The following is a 14,763-nucleotide window of genomic DNA, read 5'->3' as shown; positions in this document are numbered from 1 at the left end:
CTTCTCCATTCTCCTCTCGGGATTTTGGGCATGCATGCACACACTCCCAGTGTGAGTTTTACAGGGTCCAAAACTCAAACTGCAGTCGACTATGTGGGAGTCCAGTGACATATCTAGTGCACCATCTGCTGGCCCCTGTTAAGTGCATTTTATAACTTAAAGACAGCAGCCCTTGACTCTTAAAATAATGTTTTGAAATTTGGAAATGATTGAAATGTACTTTCTGGCTGATATCTTCCTTCTTTTTCTCCCTAGAAAAGACAACTGGCAGTGCAAAGTTTATCATTTAATTTAAAAGATAAAATTTTTTGTGAATTATTTCCTGAAGTTGTAGAGGTAAGAAAGCAAAAGTTGAATATTAGTTTTACCTTCCTGCATTAAATTTTCTCTCAGATTTGATTTCTTTCTTAAGAGAAAGCATATGTTCCTATGAATTCTAAGCTGAAATGACCCAGAGGGATGGCAGGCATCCCTGGAAGTTGGGAGCATGAGAAACATCTGCCAGCCACAGCGAGGAGGCAAGCTCTGGCAGGGGCAACAGCTCTGGACCCCTCCTCCAGGAGCCCACAGTGCAGGGCAGGCAGAAAGCCCCAGGGCTAGGGGAGAGGACCTGAGGGCCAGCTGTGTGCATGTGCTTCTGCTCAGGCAGAAGCAGGGTTGGATCTGTTCCCACAAGAGCATGGAGCTTGTTGGCCTATGTGGCTACCGTGTGGGTAGGATGCCAAGGATCTGGGTGGGAGAGGCTGGACTGCATGGTGGTCAGTGTTGCTCTGACCTGGGTGGGTGGGTGTTTTTTGTTTTTTTTTTCTGGACACCTGCGAAATGGGATCAGGAGCTGAGCCTAGCCTGCCTTGGGATGTAAGGACTTGACATATAGCAAAGAGAGCTTCATGGACTCCTGAATACTGAAGTGTAGATTCTAAAGAGCTGGCTATTTAGACCAACCTTGGTTTCTTGCTGTTTTTCTCTTAGGAAATTAAACAAAAACAGAAAGCACAAGATGAGCTTAGCAGCAGACCTCAGACTCTCCCCTTGCCGGATGTGGTCCCTGATGGAGAAATACACCACGGCCAGAATGGGGTCCAGCTTCTCAATGGGCATGCACCAGGTGCTGGCCCACACCTTGCAGGGCTCCAGCAGGCCAACCGGCACCATGGACTCCTGGGCGGAGCCCTGGCGAACTTGTTTGTTATAGTTGGGTTTGCGGCCTTTGCCTACACGGTCAAATATGTGCTGAGGAGCATTGCACAGGAATGAGAGGCACCCACGAGACAAGACCCATAGGCGCTGCTGAGGGACTCGGGCACCAGAGTTGGACACAGGCGGGCTGGACACATTACAAGCACAGGGTGGGCCCGCCGGACTCTTGGGTTTAGCTTTTTAAAAACCTTAAAAGGAAAGCAAAAACCAAAATGTGATAAGGATTTGGAGACTTGCCTCTCAGCTCCATCTTCCCACCCTGATGTGTCAGGGGCTGGCATCGATGACAAGGGCCGCTCATGCTTTGGTTTTATAGCTTATCTCCTGTATTGTCTTTTGGACCTGTTTTAGTAAACTCGTTTTTCATTTTATTAGATTTGGTCACTTAAAAATAGAAAATTCAATGCCTATCAAATACTCTGCGAGTACTCTTAAAAGAGCTCCCTGATATGCAGGCAAGAGCTGGCGAGCATTGGTCTAGCTGTGTTGTGATGAGGCTTAGCAGGGTCGCTGGCCAGTTACAAACATGGATGGGGATCCATGAGAGATGGAATTTGGTCTCAGCATTTTTAAATGTGTTAATGGTCAGAACAAAATAAATTCCTTGTAGAAAGTACCGCTTTTGTTTTTTTGCTCCCGTAAAGTTAGTAACTTGCTCACTCTGACCACAAGGTGTCGTCATTTACTTAAAGCAGTAACAGAATGGAAGAGACTGGTAGCTTTCACTCCTCACCCCTCAGTCCCTGGCCTTCTAGCTCACCGTGAACTAGAGAGAACTCGAGAAACTGCAAAGCTTTTTCTCTGAATTCTTTACATTTTGTTGGCCCAGAAGCTCATTTTCCTTCTTTCCTGGAGGGTGGAGAGGGGGTCCCTCCTCAATATGCAGGGCTGTTTTTATGTTTTGGGGTTTCCTTATGGTTACCTTACATTCCTTTGTAGGTACTATGTCAGGTGTTTGCTCTTCACAGAAGATCACGGAGGGGTGGTGGAGGTGGGGAACTGCCCTGGAAATATTTATCTGAGAGGAGTGTCAGAGCCAGCATGGTCTCAGTTTTGGAACTAATGACTCCTTTCACCTACATAGGATATTTTGAAGAGGCATCACAGTGTTTGAAAAAAAACGTGTGAGCCACTAGAGGGAAGAAATGATGCTGTGCCCAGTGGTGGACATGGCCACGAGTCATCTTTAGGAAGTCATTGCTGAGGCTGTATAGCCAACCTCCTTCCAGAAGCAAGACATAAAACTGTGTTTATCTAAAATTTTGTGTTTTGATCATTTTATTTAAAATTGCTCTATAATTTACCAGTTGTGTGTATTTAACTCTTGCAAAAACTTTTTCATTATATCTTTGTTCCTAAATTTCATGCTGTTTGAGTCTGTGTTGGCAGAGATCTGTGCCTATCTCTGTTGCCTCAGAGGTAGGTGGGCTGTGGGCACAGGTCACACCTGCCCAATCAGAATGGTGTGTTAGCCACAGGAGCTTTGGCAGTTACTGATAGGCGGATCCTGCTAGTGACGCTACATTACTGGGGCCCTGATGGTCTCATGACTGTCTGGTGACCTTGGCAAGCAACTGGTGGAGCTCTTTAGGACCCTGCTCCTCTCCTGTGCTGAATGTCAGCCCTACCCCAGCCATGACACCAGTTCCAAACCCTTGATGCTTTCTGAGGTCCTTGGCAGGCAGAATGTCAACAAATACAGGGTTTACTTAGCATGTGTTACTTCTTTTCTCTATGAAGTCTCAACCTGTAATGACCCTTGGGCAGTGGTGGAGATAGATTCTGGTGCCTATGGCATGTTCCAGCACTGGCCCAGAATAAGAGATGGCCTTTATCCTAATGGACCAAGCACATCTGACCATTTTTCCTTGGAGGAGTTACTGATGGGGACAGTTGGATATCCTTGTGCAGTGGGCCCCCTGACTGGCACAGACCCTTGTGCAGACTGGGCTGTAAAGTGTTTTAGTAATGGGAGAAAAACCCCTTATAAAACTGATTCCAGGCCATTGCTGTGAAGACTGTGGTGCTTCCGAACATCTTGCTCACCGGTATATCAGGGGTTGGAAAAAACCACATTAGGCAAAGAATTTGCATCAAGATCAGGACTGTAATACATTAATGTGGGCGATTTAGCTCGAGAAGGGCAGTTGTTTGGTGGTTATGATGAAGAATATGATTGTCCCATTTTAGATGAAGACAGTAGTTGATGAATTAGAAAACCAAATGAAAGAAAGTGTAGTTATTACTGATTTACATGGTTGTGATTTCTTCCCTGAACTCTGGTTTCATGTAGTTTTTGTGCTGAGAACTGCTAACAATATATTGTACAAAAGACTTGAAACAAGGGATTATAGTGAAAAAAAAACTAAAAGAAAATACTCAGTGTGAGAATTTTATGAAGAAGCCACGTTATCCTATAAGGAAGAAATTGTGCATCAGCTGCCCAGCAATAGACCAGAAGAGCTAGAGGATAGTATAAACCAAATCTCTTTTTTTTTTTTTAAGAATTATTCTATTTAACTTTATTTAAATTCGATCAGAAAGGGACAGAATGAAAAATAGAGAAAGTGAGAAAACAAGCCACCAGGTCTGGGATTCAAACCATGGTCAGCCATGTGGGAGTCCAGCAACCTCAACCACCATGCCACCTGCCCGCCCATAAACCAAATCTCTATATGGATTGAGCAGTGGATCAAAGATCATAATTCTTTTTTTAAGAATTTTTTTTTAAGGATTGCTTTATTTAACTTTATTTGTATTTTGACTAGAGAGGGACAGAGAGAGAGAGGGAAAGTGAGCAAGCTGCTAGGTCTGAGATTTGAACCGTGGTTGGCCATGTGGGAATCCAGCGCCCTTAACCACCACGCCACCTGCCCATCCCCATAATTCTTAACTTATAAAACTGGCCATTTTACAATGAAAACAAAACAAAGCAAACAAAAGCTCAGATTCCATAGATGTGTGGAGAGTGACCTTGGAAGAAAGCGTTTCCTGAGAGTCCAGCAGCCCATGCTTCTTCCCTAAGGAAATCCCCAGCGAAGATAGCAGAGAAGTATGGATCAGAGGGAGCAAGCAGCTTTTCCTGTGCTTCAGGGAGGTGGGCAGACAGCAGGACACACTGCTTTTGGGGTGGAGGTGGGGGTGGTGTCTCTGCCCCAGGGCCCTGAGGTCCTGTCCTTGTCCTTTGCCATTTTACCAGGGTCTAGGGGTGTCGGCGACTGTGGGAGGGTAAAGAGAGCTAATGGCTAGACTGAGCCTTTCTTGGGGATGGCACGTTGATCCTAGGTAGATGACTAGGAGGGTAGGCTCCTTTGGTAACTTTCCAGATGGTTCTGACATCTGAGATAAAGTGGAGGCAGCAAAGCTCCAAGCTGTATGGGGACTGAGTCCCCTCTGCAAAGCACTGCCTGAGTGGTTCCTGCTTCCTGGGGGCATGGAACTCAGGGCTCATTCTGAAGTCTGTGGATGGGAATGAGAAACCAGTCTTTCCCAGCCCCAACCTCACTGTGATCGGCCTTTGGTCTGGCCTCCTAGGCTATCTGCCTTTTAGAGGTCTCATCTGTCTGGAGTCACAGGAAGGCATATCACCAGTAGGACTCTGCCTTCAAGCCTTAGAAGATTAGGTCATCAGAAAGGAAGGAAGGGCCTGGCGATGTGGGTGGAAGTCTCTTGGGCCAGCAACTTTATCTACCTACCTTCATGCCCCAAACCTGAATCAAGATGGACAGGACTATCTTTGCCCAACCCAGTTACCCCTAGGACTTAGCAAGATGGGTGTCTAGCAGGATGACGCACCCAAGTGGCCTCCTCACCCAATCATTAGCAACTGGTTCAACAGTGGACATGTGAGGGCTGAAGAGACTTCCTGAGAGTCTTGAGGCTTCAACAGTGCACTTGGGAGACACCAAAATCAGTCTCGTCTCTTTGGAGAGGTTACTTCTGCCTGAGAGCCAGATGGGTGAGGAGTGGACAGGTGCTCCAAGTAGGAATTGCCCACACTTCCTCATCCTAATCTTGTCTCTTGGGAGGCTCTGCCTGTGGGTGTACTCAGGCCCGGGTCTCCTGTGTGGCTACTTCTACCCTTCTCCAAGAAATTGAGGGGTTCTCAGGCACTCTGCTGACCGTGAGGACCAAGACCACTAGTGCCAATGTATCCACCTTCCTCATGCTAGGCTTGGAGTCAGCTTGTTCCAGCTCTATGGCTGTTGATTGGCCTTGGCCTGAACTAGTCAAGGGGCAGTTGGAAGCTGGGGATCCTCGCCCAGGCTTCCAGCTCCACCCAGGCTTCCACCTCACAGTCCCTGAGCCCAGAGTGCCTATCAACTTGCCCAGGCACCATGTGACCCATTGCCTGGAGCTAGCCTCTGCCCACCCACTGTCTCATGTGTCCCATGGCAGAGAATCCCATGTGCAGCGCTTGATCCAGCTTCCCAGGGGCTTAGGCCCTTTTACTGATCTACCAGGCGCCTCTTTTACCCACTGGCTTAGGAGGGCAGGTGATAAGGGCTGACTGAGCTCCCAAAAGCGAACGGAGCAGAAGGACTCGAACAGCTAGCCTCACCACCTGCTGTATCTTCTCTCTGAGACCTGTCTTCTGTGGCCAAGGCCACACTCTACCTCCCAGTGGAGGAGGGGAACTTTGTGTCTGAGATGTCGTGTTTCCCCAGGGCCCATCATTTCCTGGGGACAGTGTCCCAGTCAGGTCTTCAGCCATTCCCAGGGATCCTGTGCAGGAAGGCAGGGGATCCAAAGTGCCTGGATGAGTGGCTGTGGGAAAGGGTTGGGGGCTCTGTCAGCTGATGACTGGGGAGGGGTCTCCTGGTGTGTGAGGTGCCAGGTTAACCTTATTAATAAATCGAAGCTTAGCTGGGATGGGGAATGGCAAGAAGGGTAGATAGGTGTTAACGGTTCCTAGGGTAAGTCAAAGCCTTCTGGAAGGGGTGGGAGGCAGATTGGGGGCTGTTTCCATAGGACCCGGGAGACGGGAGATCTGGAGAGAGTAGATTCAGCCCCTCCAGAGCCCAGTCCTCTGCTATTCAGAAGAGCCTGAGGCAGTGGTCAGTGGGGGTCCCCGCCCCTGTCCCCGCCCCCAACTGTCAGGGCGCTGGGGGCAGCTGGAAGATCATCGGAGTGTGAGCCCTCCCTCTTGGAGCCCGCGAGGTTTGGGGAGGAGGGGAGGGTTTATTTGGCGGCAGGGCGGGGGGGCGAGGGTTGATTGGGCGGCAGGGCGGGCGGGCCAGGGCAGTGTGCGCGAAAGGCGGCGGGCGAGAGCCTCGAGGCCTGAGGGGACCCGAGGGCGTCCCGCCGCGCGCTTTTGCCAGTTGTGTCTCCGCTCCGGGCTGGTCCGCGCAGACATGCACTGGCGGCAGCCGCGAGCGCACCGGGACCTTGCACCTGCGCGGGGGCTCTGAGCGCCACCGCCCCCATGAGAGCGCCCTGGAGCCAGGGTGTGCAGCGCTGAGCCGCTGGGACCCCAGCCATGCGGTGCTGGGTCTGGGCCGTGGCTGCGGCCCTCTTCTGGCCGCAGCTTGTGCTCTTTGGGTGTGTCTGGGCACGGCGGGAGCCCAAGAAGCCTAGGCAGCCCAGCCAGCACACGGAGACCCCCAATGCCACCGCGTCCGACAAGGAGGGGCTGCTGAGTTCCCCCGAGGTATGAGTGGGCTGGGGCGCACGTGGGTGCGGGCGTGCATGCACTTGAAGGTGCTGCTTTGGGGCTTGGGGTGCTGGGCGGTCCTCTTTGCTTTAGTAGGCTCTGCCCTGCCAGGCTCTGCCTCCAAGTTGCCCTTCTACACTATGACCACAGGCTCCGTTTTGGTGGACCAACTGCAGCAGAGATAGTAGCCAGCCTTTGGGGAGCCCCTCCCCAGGCTAGATCTGAGGAGGAGCTGAGGGAGGGTTTCTCAGCATGGCCACAGTGAACTCTGAAACCCCAGGCCCATCTCCCCTGAGCAACCTGCTGCCATTAGGTGTAATTGCTTATTCAGACAGGGGTGGTAGGTGTGCGCGCGCGCGCGCGTGTGTGTGTGTGTGTGTGTGTGTGTGTGTGTGTGTGTGTGTGTGTGTGAGGGCTCCAGGAAGCCTGCTAGATGGGTTACCAGACCCCATGTTGGGAGTGGGGGCGGGAGCAACTCTTCCAGGGATCTCTCTGGAAGCCCTAGAAAGACTGAATTCAGCTGGGCAGGGTTAGCACAGGGGGCATGGGCTGGAGAGAGGGTAGCCTCCATGGGTAAGCCCCTGTCTCTGAAGAACTAGGGGGTGTGGGCAACCAGGCCAAAGCCCACTGTTGGGGGACACATGGGGCTGGCAGGAAGCTCCCCGGCCCTGTGTGTCCATTTATGAGGGAGTAGGGTGCTGGACACCCCTAATATCCCAATTCCAGTCACCTGGCTAGTCTGTCCCATGTGTTTCCAAGGGGCATGTGTAGCCAGCATCCCACGTGGTCTTTTGCATGGGATATGCTCTGTCCTTGGAGTCTCCAGGCCCCAGCTGGGGTCTTCTTGAAAACAGAACAACGTGTGTGCCTCAGCTCAGGGCTTCTGCCTTCTTGGGCTGAGGGTCTCCTGAGGGAATCTTGGAGCTCAGACCACAGAGCCTCTTTCTGCTGCAGTTCCAGGGCCCCAGGACAGGGAAGGGAGTGGCAGTCGCCCTGACAGTGCCTCCCTCCACCACCCCGCCCCCCAAGACCTCTTGCCTTTGATCCCAGCTGTCCTCTTCCCAAGGGCATCTCTGAGGCTGCCTCTTAGTCCACACAGCCCTATCAGAGCCCAAGGCCCCATTTTCCAGATGGGCAGGCTGAGGAGAGTGGAGTCCTCAGTCCCTGCCAGCCGAGGAGGGTGAGCTGCGGTGGTGCCAGGGCAGATGTGAGGGCACAGCCTTCAGGGTCTCTGGCGAGGGCAGAGAACAATCCTAGCCAGCCACCAGGAGAGGAGAGGAGGCATCCACTTGTGCCCTTTGGTGACTGTTTGCCACTCAGCCCAGGGCTGCCCATCCTGAGAAAGGTCAGGAGCAGTCTGGGGACCTACAGGTAGGGGGGTGTCCTGGCTTTGTGACTGGCTCTGGGCTGACCTTCGGCAGGTGTCCAGGACACCTGCTCTTCCTGTCAGGGCGGGCCATTGTCCACCTGCTTCTACTGCCTCTGCCTTTGGCCCCCAGATGCAGCTAATGCACGTGTCTGTCCAGGGCTCCTGGGTCCCTAAGCATGTGGACAGGAGGTGTTAATCAGGAGAATGAGTGGGTGTGTGAGAAATCGGGTTTCATTCAGATGTTCTTGGCTTCTCTTTTCCTTGGGTGGAGCCCAGCCAGGGGTAGGGAGCTCTTGATGCATTTGGGGCTGGGGCTGTCCTCGGGACTGGATCATGCCCTGGGGTTCCCTGGCCTCTCCCGGCCAGGCCAGCATCTTCTGGCTCCTGCCTTTCCATGCACTTTCTGTCTGGGGCTAGCACATAAGACTTCCTCACCCACACCCCCTAGTTCTTCAGAGACAGGGACTTACCCATGGAGGCTACCCTCTCTCTAGCCCATGCCCCCTGTGCTAACCCTGCCCAGCTGAATTCAGTCTTTCTAGGGCTTCCAGAGAGATCCCTGGAAGAGTTGCTCCCGCCCCCACTCCCTACAACCAGGCCAAAGCCCACTGTTGGGGGACACATGGGGCTGGCAGGAAGCTCCCCAGCCCTGTGTGCCCATTTATGAGGGAGTAGGGTGCTGGGCCAAGCCCCCCAGGCAAGAATCTGACATACTTTGGCATCAACCCCAGGCCCTGCCTCTGCTTCTGCTTGTTGGGCATCCAGATTCCAAGTCCCCAGGGGTTGCCCATGAGTCCTTCTGGCCTGTGATGCCCCTGGCACCTTCTACTGAGCTTCTGAGCTCTCTGCTGAGCACAGCAGGGCAAGGTCCAAGGGGGCTGGGTGGTCAGTACAGTAGCTTTGCCCCTTGGTCTTTCAGCCACCTGAGGCCTTGGGGCCTGAGTTCTCAGATGCCCACATGACGTGGCTGAATTTTATCCGGCGGCCAGATGATGGAGCCTCAAAGAAACGATGTCGGGGCCGAGACAAGAAGTTGGTGAGCACCTGGGCTGCTATGGATCCAGCTCTCCTGGGACTCTAATGGGGGGTCTGAGCCCAGGGAAGTGGATGGCTGTGGCTTCTACCAGGGCCCTCACTTTCTCCTTTTGTCTCCTCCCAGCGAGGCCTTTCAGGTCCCCCGGGGCCTCCTGGGCCCCCAGGGCCCCCAGGGCCCCCTGGTGCAGAAGTCTCCCCAGAGGCCCTGCTTCAGGAGTTTCAGGAGATGCTGAGAGGTAAGGCTGTTCCCAAGCCCTGGTTTTTCCCAGGCCTGGGAGGTACCTGACTCTGCACTGGTTGCCTGTGTCCTTCCTACAGAGGCTACTGAGCGTCGTTTCTCAGGGCTGCTGGATCCACTGCTGCCCCAGGGAGTGGGCCAGCAACTGGTGGTTGAAGCCTTCCACTGCCGGCTGAAGGGCCCGGTGCCTGTGGACAAGAAGACACTGGTGGAACTGCAGGGCTTCCAGGCTGTGAGTAGAGGGCTGGGGGCATCCACTGTAGGTGCTCATGCAGGATGCTGGGTCAGTCCCTGTACAGGTGAGATGGGCCCCTGGGCACCACAGGACAGTCACTGAGCTTGGGTGGAGCCAAGCATAGAGGGTGAGAAGCCTTAGATCAGAGTAGGGAGGCCCAGTGTCCAGACATCAGTGAGTCCTGGGAAGCCAGGAGGCACAGAGCTCCTCTTTGGGAGCTCTTGGGGCCTCATCTGCCCCTTGGGGCTAGGAGCCTGGAAAGACTTGCTTAGGGGTCTGGGGCTGTTGGTTGCAGACATCTCTGCTAGGCTGGGTATGTAGGGCAAGTGTCCAGGCCTGATAGCCAACTGCTCATCGATTGTCTTATAGCCCACTGCCCAAGGTGCCTTTCTACGAGGGTCTGGCCTGAGCCTGGCTTCAGGCCGATTCACAGCCCCTGTGTCTGGCATCTTCCAATTCTCTGCCAGCCTGAATGTGGGTAAGTCGGGCCACAATGTGGAGTGCTTGTAGGATGGGGATTATTAGTCCTCCCTGGGGGGCACCCAGCATCACTGGCCCTGGGCCTGGGTCCCATTGGAGAGATGCCATCTTTTTCCCTCAGGGCCCTAGATGGGCATGGGAGTCACTGCTGCGCTATAGAGCCTCATGCCCACCCTCCTCCAACCCTGGCAGCCACTCCTGGGCCTGTCCCAGGATGTGTGTCTTCTAGACTCCTCCTCTGTCAGCCCCTACTCCCCTGTATGCACCCTCCTCCCTAAGGGCTATCTCCATAGACCACAGCGAGCTGCAGGGAAGGGCCCGGCTGCGGGCCCGGGATGCAGTACGTGTGCTTATCTGTATCGAGTCCCTGTGCCATCGCCACACGTGAGTTACTGTCTCCCCTTGACTCCAGATAGCAGCTCCTGGGACCACCATGGGGGTGGGGGCCCCAGGGGGGCATCTTGAGGGGCACAGGCCTTAGCCCATGGGCAGCTGTGCCCTCACACTCCCCTGTGGTACTGTGTTTAGGTCCTTGGAGGCCGTCTCAGGTCTGGAGAGCAACAGCAGGGTCTTCACAGTGCAGGTGCAGGGGCTGCTGCAGCTGCAGGTGAGGCAGGAGGGGTTCTGGGTTCTCTTGGGGCACAGGCTGCACAGACATCTCCCAGCTGCAAGAGTAGGGTGGACATCAGTAGTTGGACCCAAATGACCAGACTAAGCGCCTCCCGAGGCTTGTTCTTAGACCTGGTCGGTCCTTGTTCATCTGAGTTTTGGGGTGTTATGTTCCATTTGTTATCCCCATGGGGGGGTTGGCTGCTGGGCTGGGGCACCCAGTGGTGACATTCACTGTGGATACCTGCAGGCTGGACAGTATGCTTCCGTGTTTGTGGATAATGGCTCCGGGGCGGTCCTCACCATCCAGAGCGGCTCCAGCTTCTCCGGGCTGCTCCTGGGCATGTGAGGGCCTGACAGTGGCCAGCGAGGAGCTGCCCACTTGCCTTGGAGGACAGCATGCCTTTTTCCCCCATTAATACCTGTGGTTGCAGCAATAAAGACCCCCCAATCTTCCTCGTAGCCCTTGAGCACTGCCTGGTCATTGTGTCGGTGGAGGTGGTGGCAGAGGTCTGGGTGGGGAATGGGCTAGGGGCAGAAAGGGGTTGGAGTGACCCCCAGTGACCCCTGGAGCTCAGACTGCAGCAGGCCTTGGAGGGAGGATGTACAGCAGTCCCCTCACACAGTCTCAGAACAGACTCCTTTAGCCAGGTGTGGGGTGGAAGATGGTAGGAGCCAGCTAAGCTGTTTCCTGGCAGCCTCTGCTCCTGCTGGGGGCTGGGGGCCATGTTTACCCAGAAGACAAGACAAATGTCCATGTAGATCCCTGCTCAGTCATGTTCCCATGGCCTGGGATTCCCCTTGCTCAGGGTCTCTCTAACCTTAGAGGGCAACAGGAGGTTCGTCTCTGGGTACCTGAAGCCTCAGGTTGCCATGGGGGGCAGCAGGAGCCGTGGGGTGGGCCTGTGTCCTATGTAGGAGGGGTCTACTTACTGGTGGGTGGGCAGGAGGGAGTACAAAGACAATGGGCTGTATGAGTGCGTGTAAGCCACAGGTACCACACAAGAAGCTGGGGAGACCCTGTAGGCCCAGGTGCACTCAGTAAGAAGTTGGTACAGGCTAGGTAGAGGACTGCCTAGCTGAGGCAGGGAGTAGAACTGGCATGTACTCACCCTCTTCCTTCCCCAGTGATGGCCACCACACCCCCAAAGACCTGGATTCCTTAGAACCTCTGGGGCCACAATTGCCCCATGTTAGGCAGGGTGAGCTGAGTATCCTACTGTTGCAGCCTGCCCTAGTGGCCAAGACTGTGAGACCTGTGGATCTGGGGCCTCCCTACCCCCATCCCATTATGCTCTGGCAAACCCAGACCGAAGAATGTAAATTGGCCTCAGGATGCCCTGGCCTTTACAGAGTTGCTGAGATACCATCTCTGGTTGGCACCTGGGGCCCCTCTGCAGGTAGAGGCTGGAAGAGGCTGGAACCCCTCCCCCAGGACCTTGGCCTGCCTTGGGGGAGCCACAGGATGGCCCCTCCCTGAGGCCTGCTGGGCAATGAGGCAAGCTGACCTAGTCAGGCAAGGGGGTTCTGGCTGGCGCCGGGCCATGCAGCAGCAGGCTTGGCCGCTGACCCGTCCCCACCTTTCTGCTCAGTCCCCTCAGGGTGGCGTCAGGGGCTGGGGCTGTCTGCAGGGGTCTCTGCTTCCCTGCCTGCAGCCGTCAGCCTGTCTGACTAGGGATGTTCCAGAACCATGCTGGGTCCCCTTAAGGAGGCTGGAGGGGAAGGGCACACAGGGGAGGCCAGGCTTGGGAATGGGTGAGTGCTCCCCACCTTCCCAGTTACCAAGGTCTTGATGAAAAGGTGTGGGAGTCCAGGCCAGACACAAAAGTCTGGGCTTAGGGAGCCCCCTTTCCTCTCTGCTCGCAGCACCCCCTAACTGGGCACAGCCTGCCTCCTAGGGCTGAGAACTAGGGCTCCAGGATCTCCCCTTTGTAGCCCCAGCTTGGCCATAGGCACCAGTCAATGCTCCCCTCAAAGAGGAGGGGAAACTAGGATGTGCACTGGAGGGACCTCCTACGGTCAGTGGGGACATCAGTCAGGGTCCTGTGAAGAGGCAGATCGGGATCTGGTGAGAGGGGCCTGACAGGTGCGTGACCTGCACTTTCCTGGTCTGCAGAGCCATGAGGAGCACGAATGCAGGGGCCACAATTACCCCACTAAATATCAGGAATTTCAGGGGATCCTTCTCCTACCTGGCTCAGTTGGCTCCCTTCCCTTCCCCTCTAGAACACTCTGGAGCAACCCGCACCCCGGGCAGAATAGACTTGAGCCTGAGGCCAGCTGGACAGGATGGTGGGTGGCACCCAGGCAGGCTCTTCTAAGCCAGGCTTTGGGGCCTTGCTGCTCTGTCTGGGTGGGGGTGGGTTCCTGATGATCCTTCAATAACAGCCAGCCCCAGAGATGGGGGAGGTCTCAGCTCCTCTGGGTATGGGTTCATTGTCCTGCAGCTACAGGGGGCTGTGATGACAGAAACTGAGACCCAGAGAATGAACCAAGGGCCATGCGGAGAGACAGGTAGAGAGATGAGATGAGAGACAAGGAGACAGGGACGAGTGGGGGCCAGACCTAGGAGCTGTGTGGGCATGTGGCCAGGGCCCCACATCTCAAGTCTCGGCGCCGACTCCACCTGCCTCCCGTCTGTCTCCTCTTCCTCCCCTGTTTCTGCCCCCTAATCGGAGGTCATTAGCCACTTAGCTGTAATTCCCCTGGAATGTGCTGTCTCCAGTCTAGGCTCCCCCCACCCGTGGCTGGGGGCCCAGGAGAAAAGGAGTAGGTGGCTGGGGTAGAGTTGGTGGCTGCTGCAGGAGAATTCAGATCCCAGGCCAGACCAGCCCCATGTACTCAGCCCACAGAGGACACAGGCTGCCCAGCCTCCACCCTGAACCCAATTGGACCTTGTCATTTTATCCTCAACCCCTCAGCCTGACCCACACTGCAGTTTTTGCTGTGGGAAGGCCCCCCCAAAGGGCTCAAGACCTTGAGGTGTGTGGGAGACACCTGTCGGGCCCACTGGATCTGAGCATGGAGTCCTGTGGGTGGGATGCAGACTGGGCTAGAGCTGCTGCTACTTAGGGCAAGGGGTAATTGGGGGTCCTAGGGATGCGGAGCTCAGGAGGGTGTTTCTTTTCTCCTGGCCTGGTGTTTCCAGTTGTGGAGCTGGGCTTTGGGATGACCCGTGTCTGGCTGCTTCCCAAGTCCTAGCTCCGGTCAGAGCCAGAGTGGCTGCATAGTGCTAGATGGCCTCAGGTTGACCCCTGACCCTGAGCCCCTGCCTGGGAGCAGCAGGAGGTGCTGGCTGGCCTCACTGACCCTTCCTCAAGGGCTGACTTCCCAGAAGCTGGGGCTGACCCTGTGCCTGCCAGGCCAGGACTGGGGGTTGGTGTACACTGCTGCTATGGGCTTCTGGCTGTCCTGGGAGGGCCTGTGCCCAGTGTGCAGATGCCTCCTCCAGTCCCTCCAACCTGGATCCCGGATGAGCTGAGCCCTTCCTAAGCCCTGGTGTTAGGCTTGAGGCCTGGCTGGACCTGACCTGAGACCCCTGCCCTGAGGCTCTGGGGTTTTATCTTGGTGTTGGGTCAGGGCTTGCCCTCCCAGTGCCCTTGGCATACTGTGTTGGGTTTGAGTACAAACAGGAATGTGGACATCAGGCTCAGGACAGCTGGAAAGTCCTCTCGGGGGCTAGGAGTCACAGTTCAGCAGCAAAGCCCCACTCAGGGCTATAGCAGAGGCCAGGACGGGGAAGAGTGGGCAGGACTGGGGGCTCCTGACTGTGAGTGAGGAGACTGCGCCCCAGCTCTGGCCTTACTCTTTTTTTTTTTTTTAAAGAGTTATTTATTTATTTATTTATTTATTGTTTTCCTGTAGGGCACGTGTGCTTATTGGAAAGACAGAGGGACAGAAAGCAAGAAATCACCCCCCCCCCCCCCCCCCACCACACAAGCCAG

At 55.0% G+C, this 14,763-nt stretch overlaps 2 protein-coding genes across 4 annotated transcripts in view; both read left to right on the top strand.

Annotated features, from left to right (window-relative positions):
- The window catches only part of UBE2J2 (ubiquitin conjugating enzyme E2 J2), a 28,842-nt gene extending 26,282 nt beyond the window's left edge, over positions 1–2,560 (top strand). The window contains exons 6-8 of one of the 2 annotated variants that reach the window (XM_006164093.2): positions 256–336; positions 973–1,108; positions 2,285–2,560. In XM_006164093.2, the coding sequence (XP_006164155.1) occupies positions 256–336; positions 973–1,108; positions 2,285–2,328 (261 nt within the window). In that variant the 3' untranslated portion in view covers positions 2,329–2,560. Of the gene's footprint in view, positions 1–255; positions 337–972; positions 1,817–2,284 lie in introns of those variants that run through there. The other variant, XM_006164092.2, reaches the window with a different exon arrangement.
- Positions 2,561–6,441: 3,881 nt separating this feature from the next.
- Positions 6,442–11,281, top strand: C1QTNF12 (C1q and TNF related 12). Of its 2 annotated transcripts, XM_006164091.3 has the most exons (8): positions 6,442–6,850; positions 9,142–9,258; positions 9,382–9,493; positions 9,576–9,727; positions 10,100–10,208; positions 10,504–10,594; positions 10,739–10,817; positions 11,070–11,259. In XM_006164091.3, the coding sequence occupies exons 1-8, from the start codon at positions 6,680–6,682 to the stop codon at positions 11,166–11,168; spliced, it is 930 nt and encodes a 309-aa protein (XP_006164153.1). In that variant the 5' UTR covers positions 6,442–6,679; the 3' UTR covers positions 11,169–11,259. The 2 variants fall into 2 exon arrangements, with proteins under 2 accessions (XP_006164153.1, XP_014437879.1); XM_014582393.2 differs by lacking the exon at positions 10,504–10,594 and having other exon boundaries at positions 11,070–11,281.
- Positions 11,282–14,763: the final 3,482 nt, after the last annotated feature.

The sequence above is a fragment of the Tupaia chinensis genome, unplaced genomic scaffold (genome assembly GCF_000334495.1).
Source record: "Tupaia chinensis unplaced genomic scaffold, TupChi_1.0 Scaffold143584_1, whole genome shotgun sequence".
NCBI lineage: Eukaryota > Metazoa > Chordata > Mammalia > Scandentia > Tupaiidae > Tupaia > Tupaia belangeri.
This window is presented reverse-complemented; position numbering and strand designations above follow the sequence as displayed.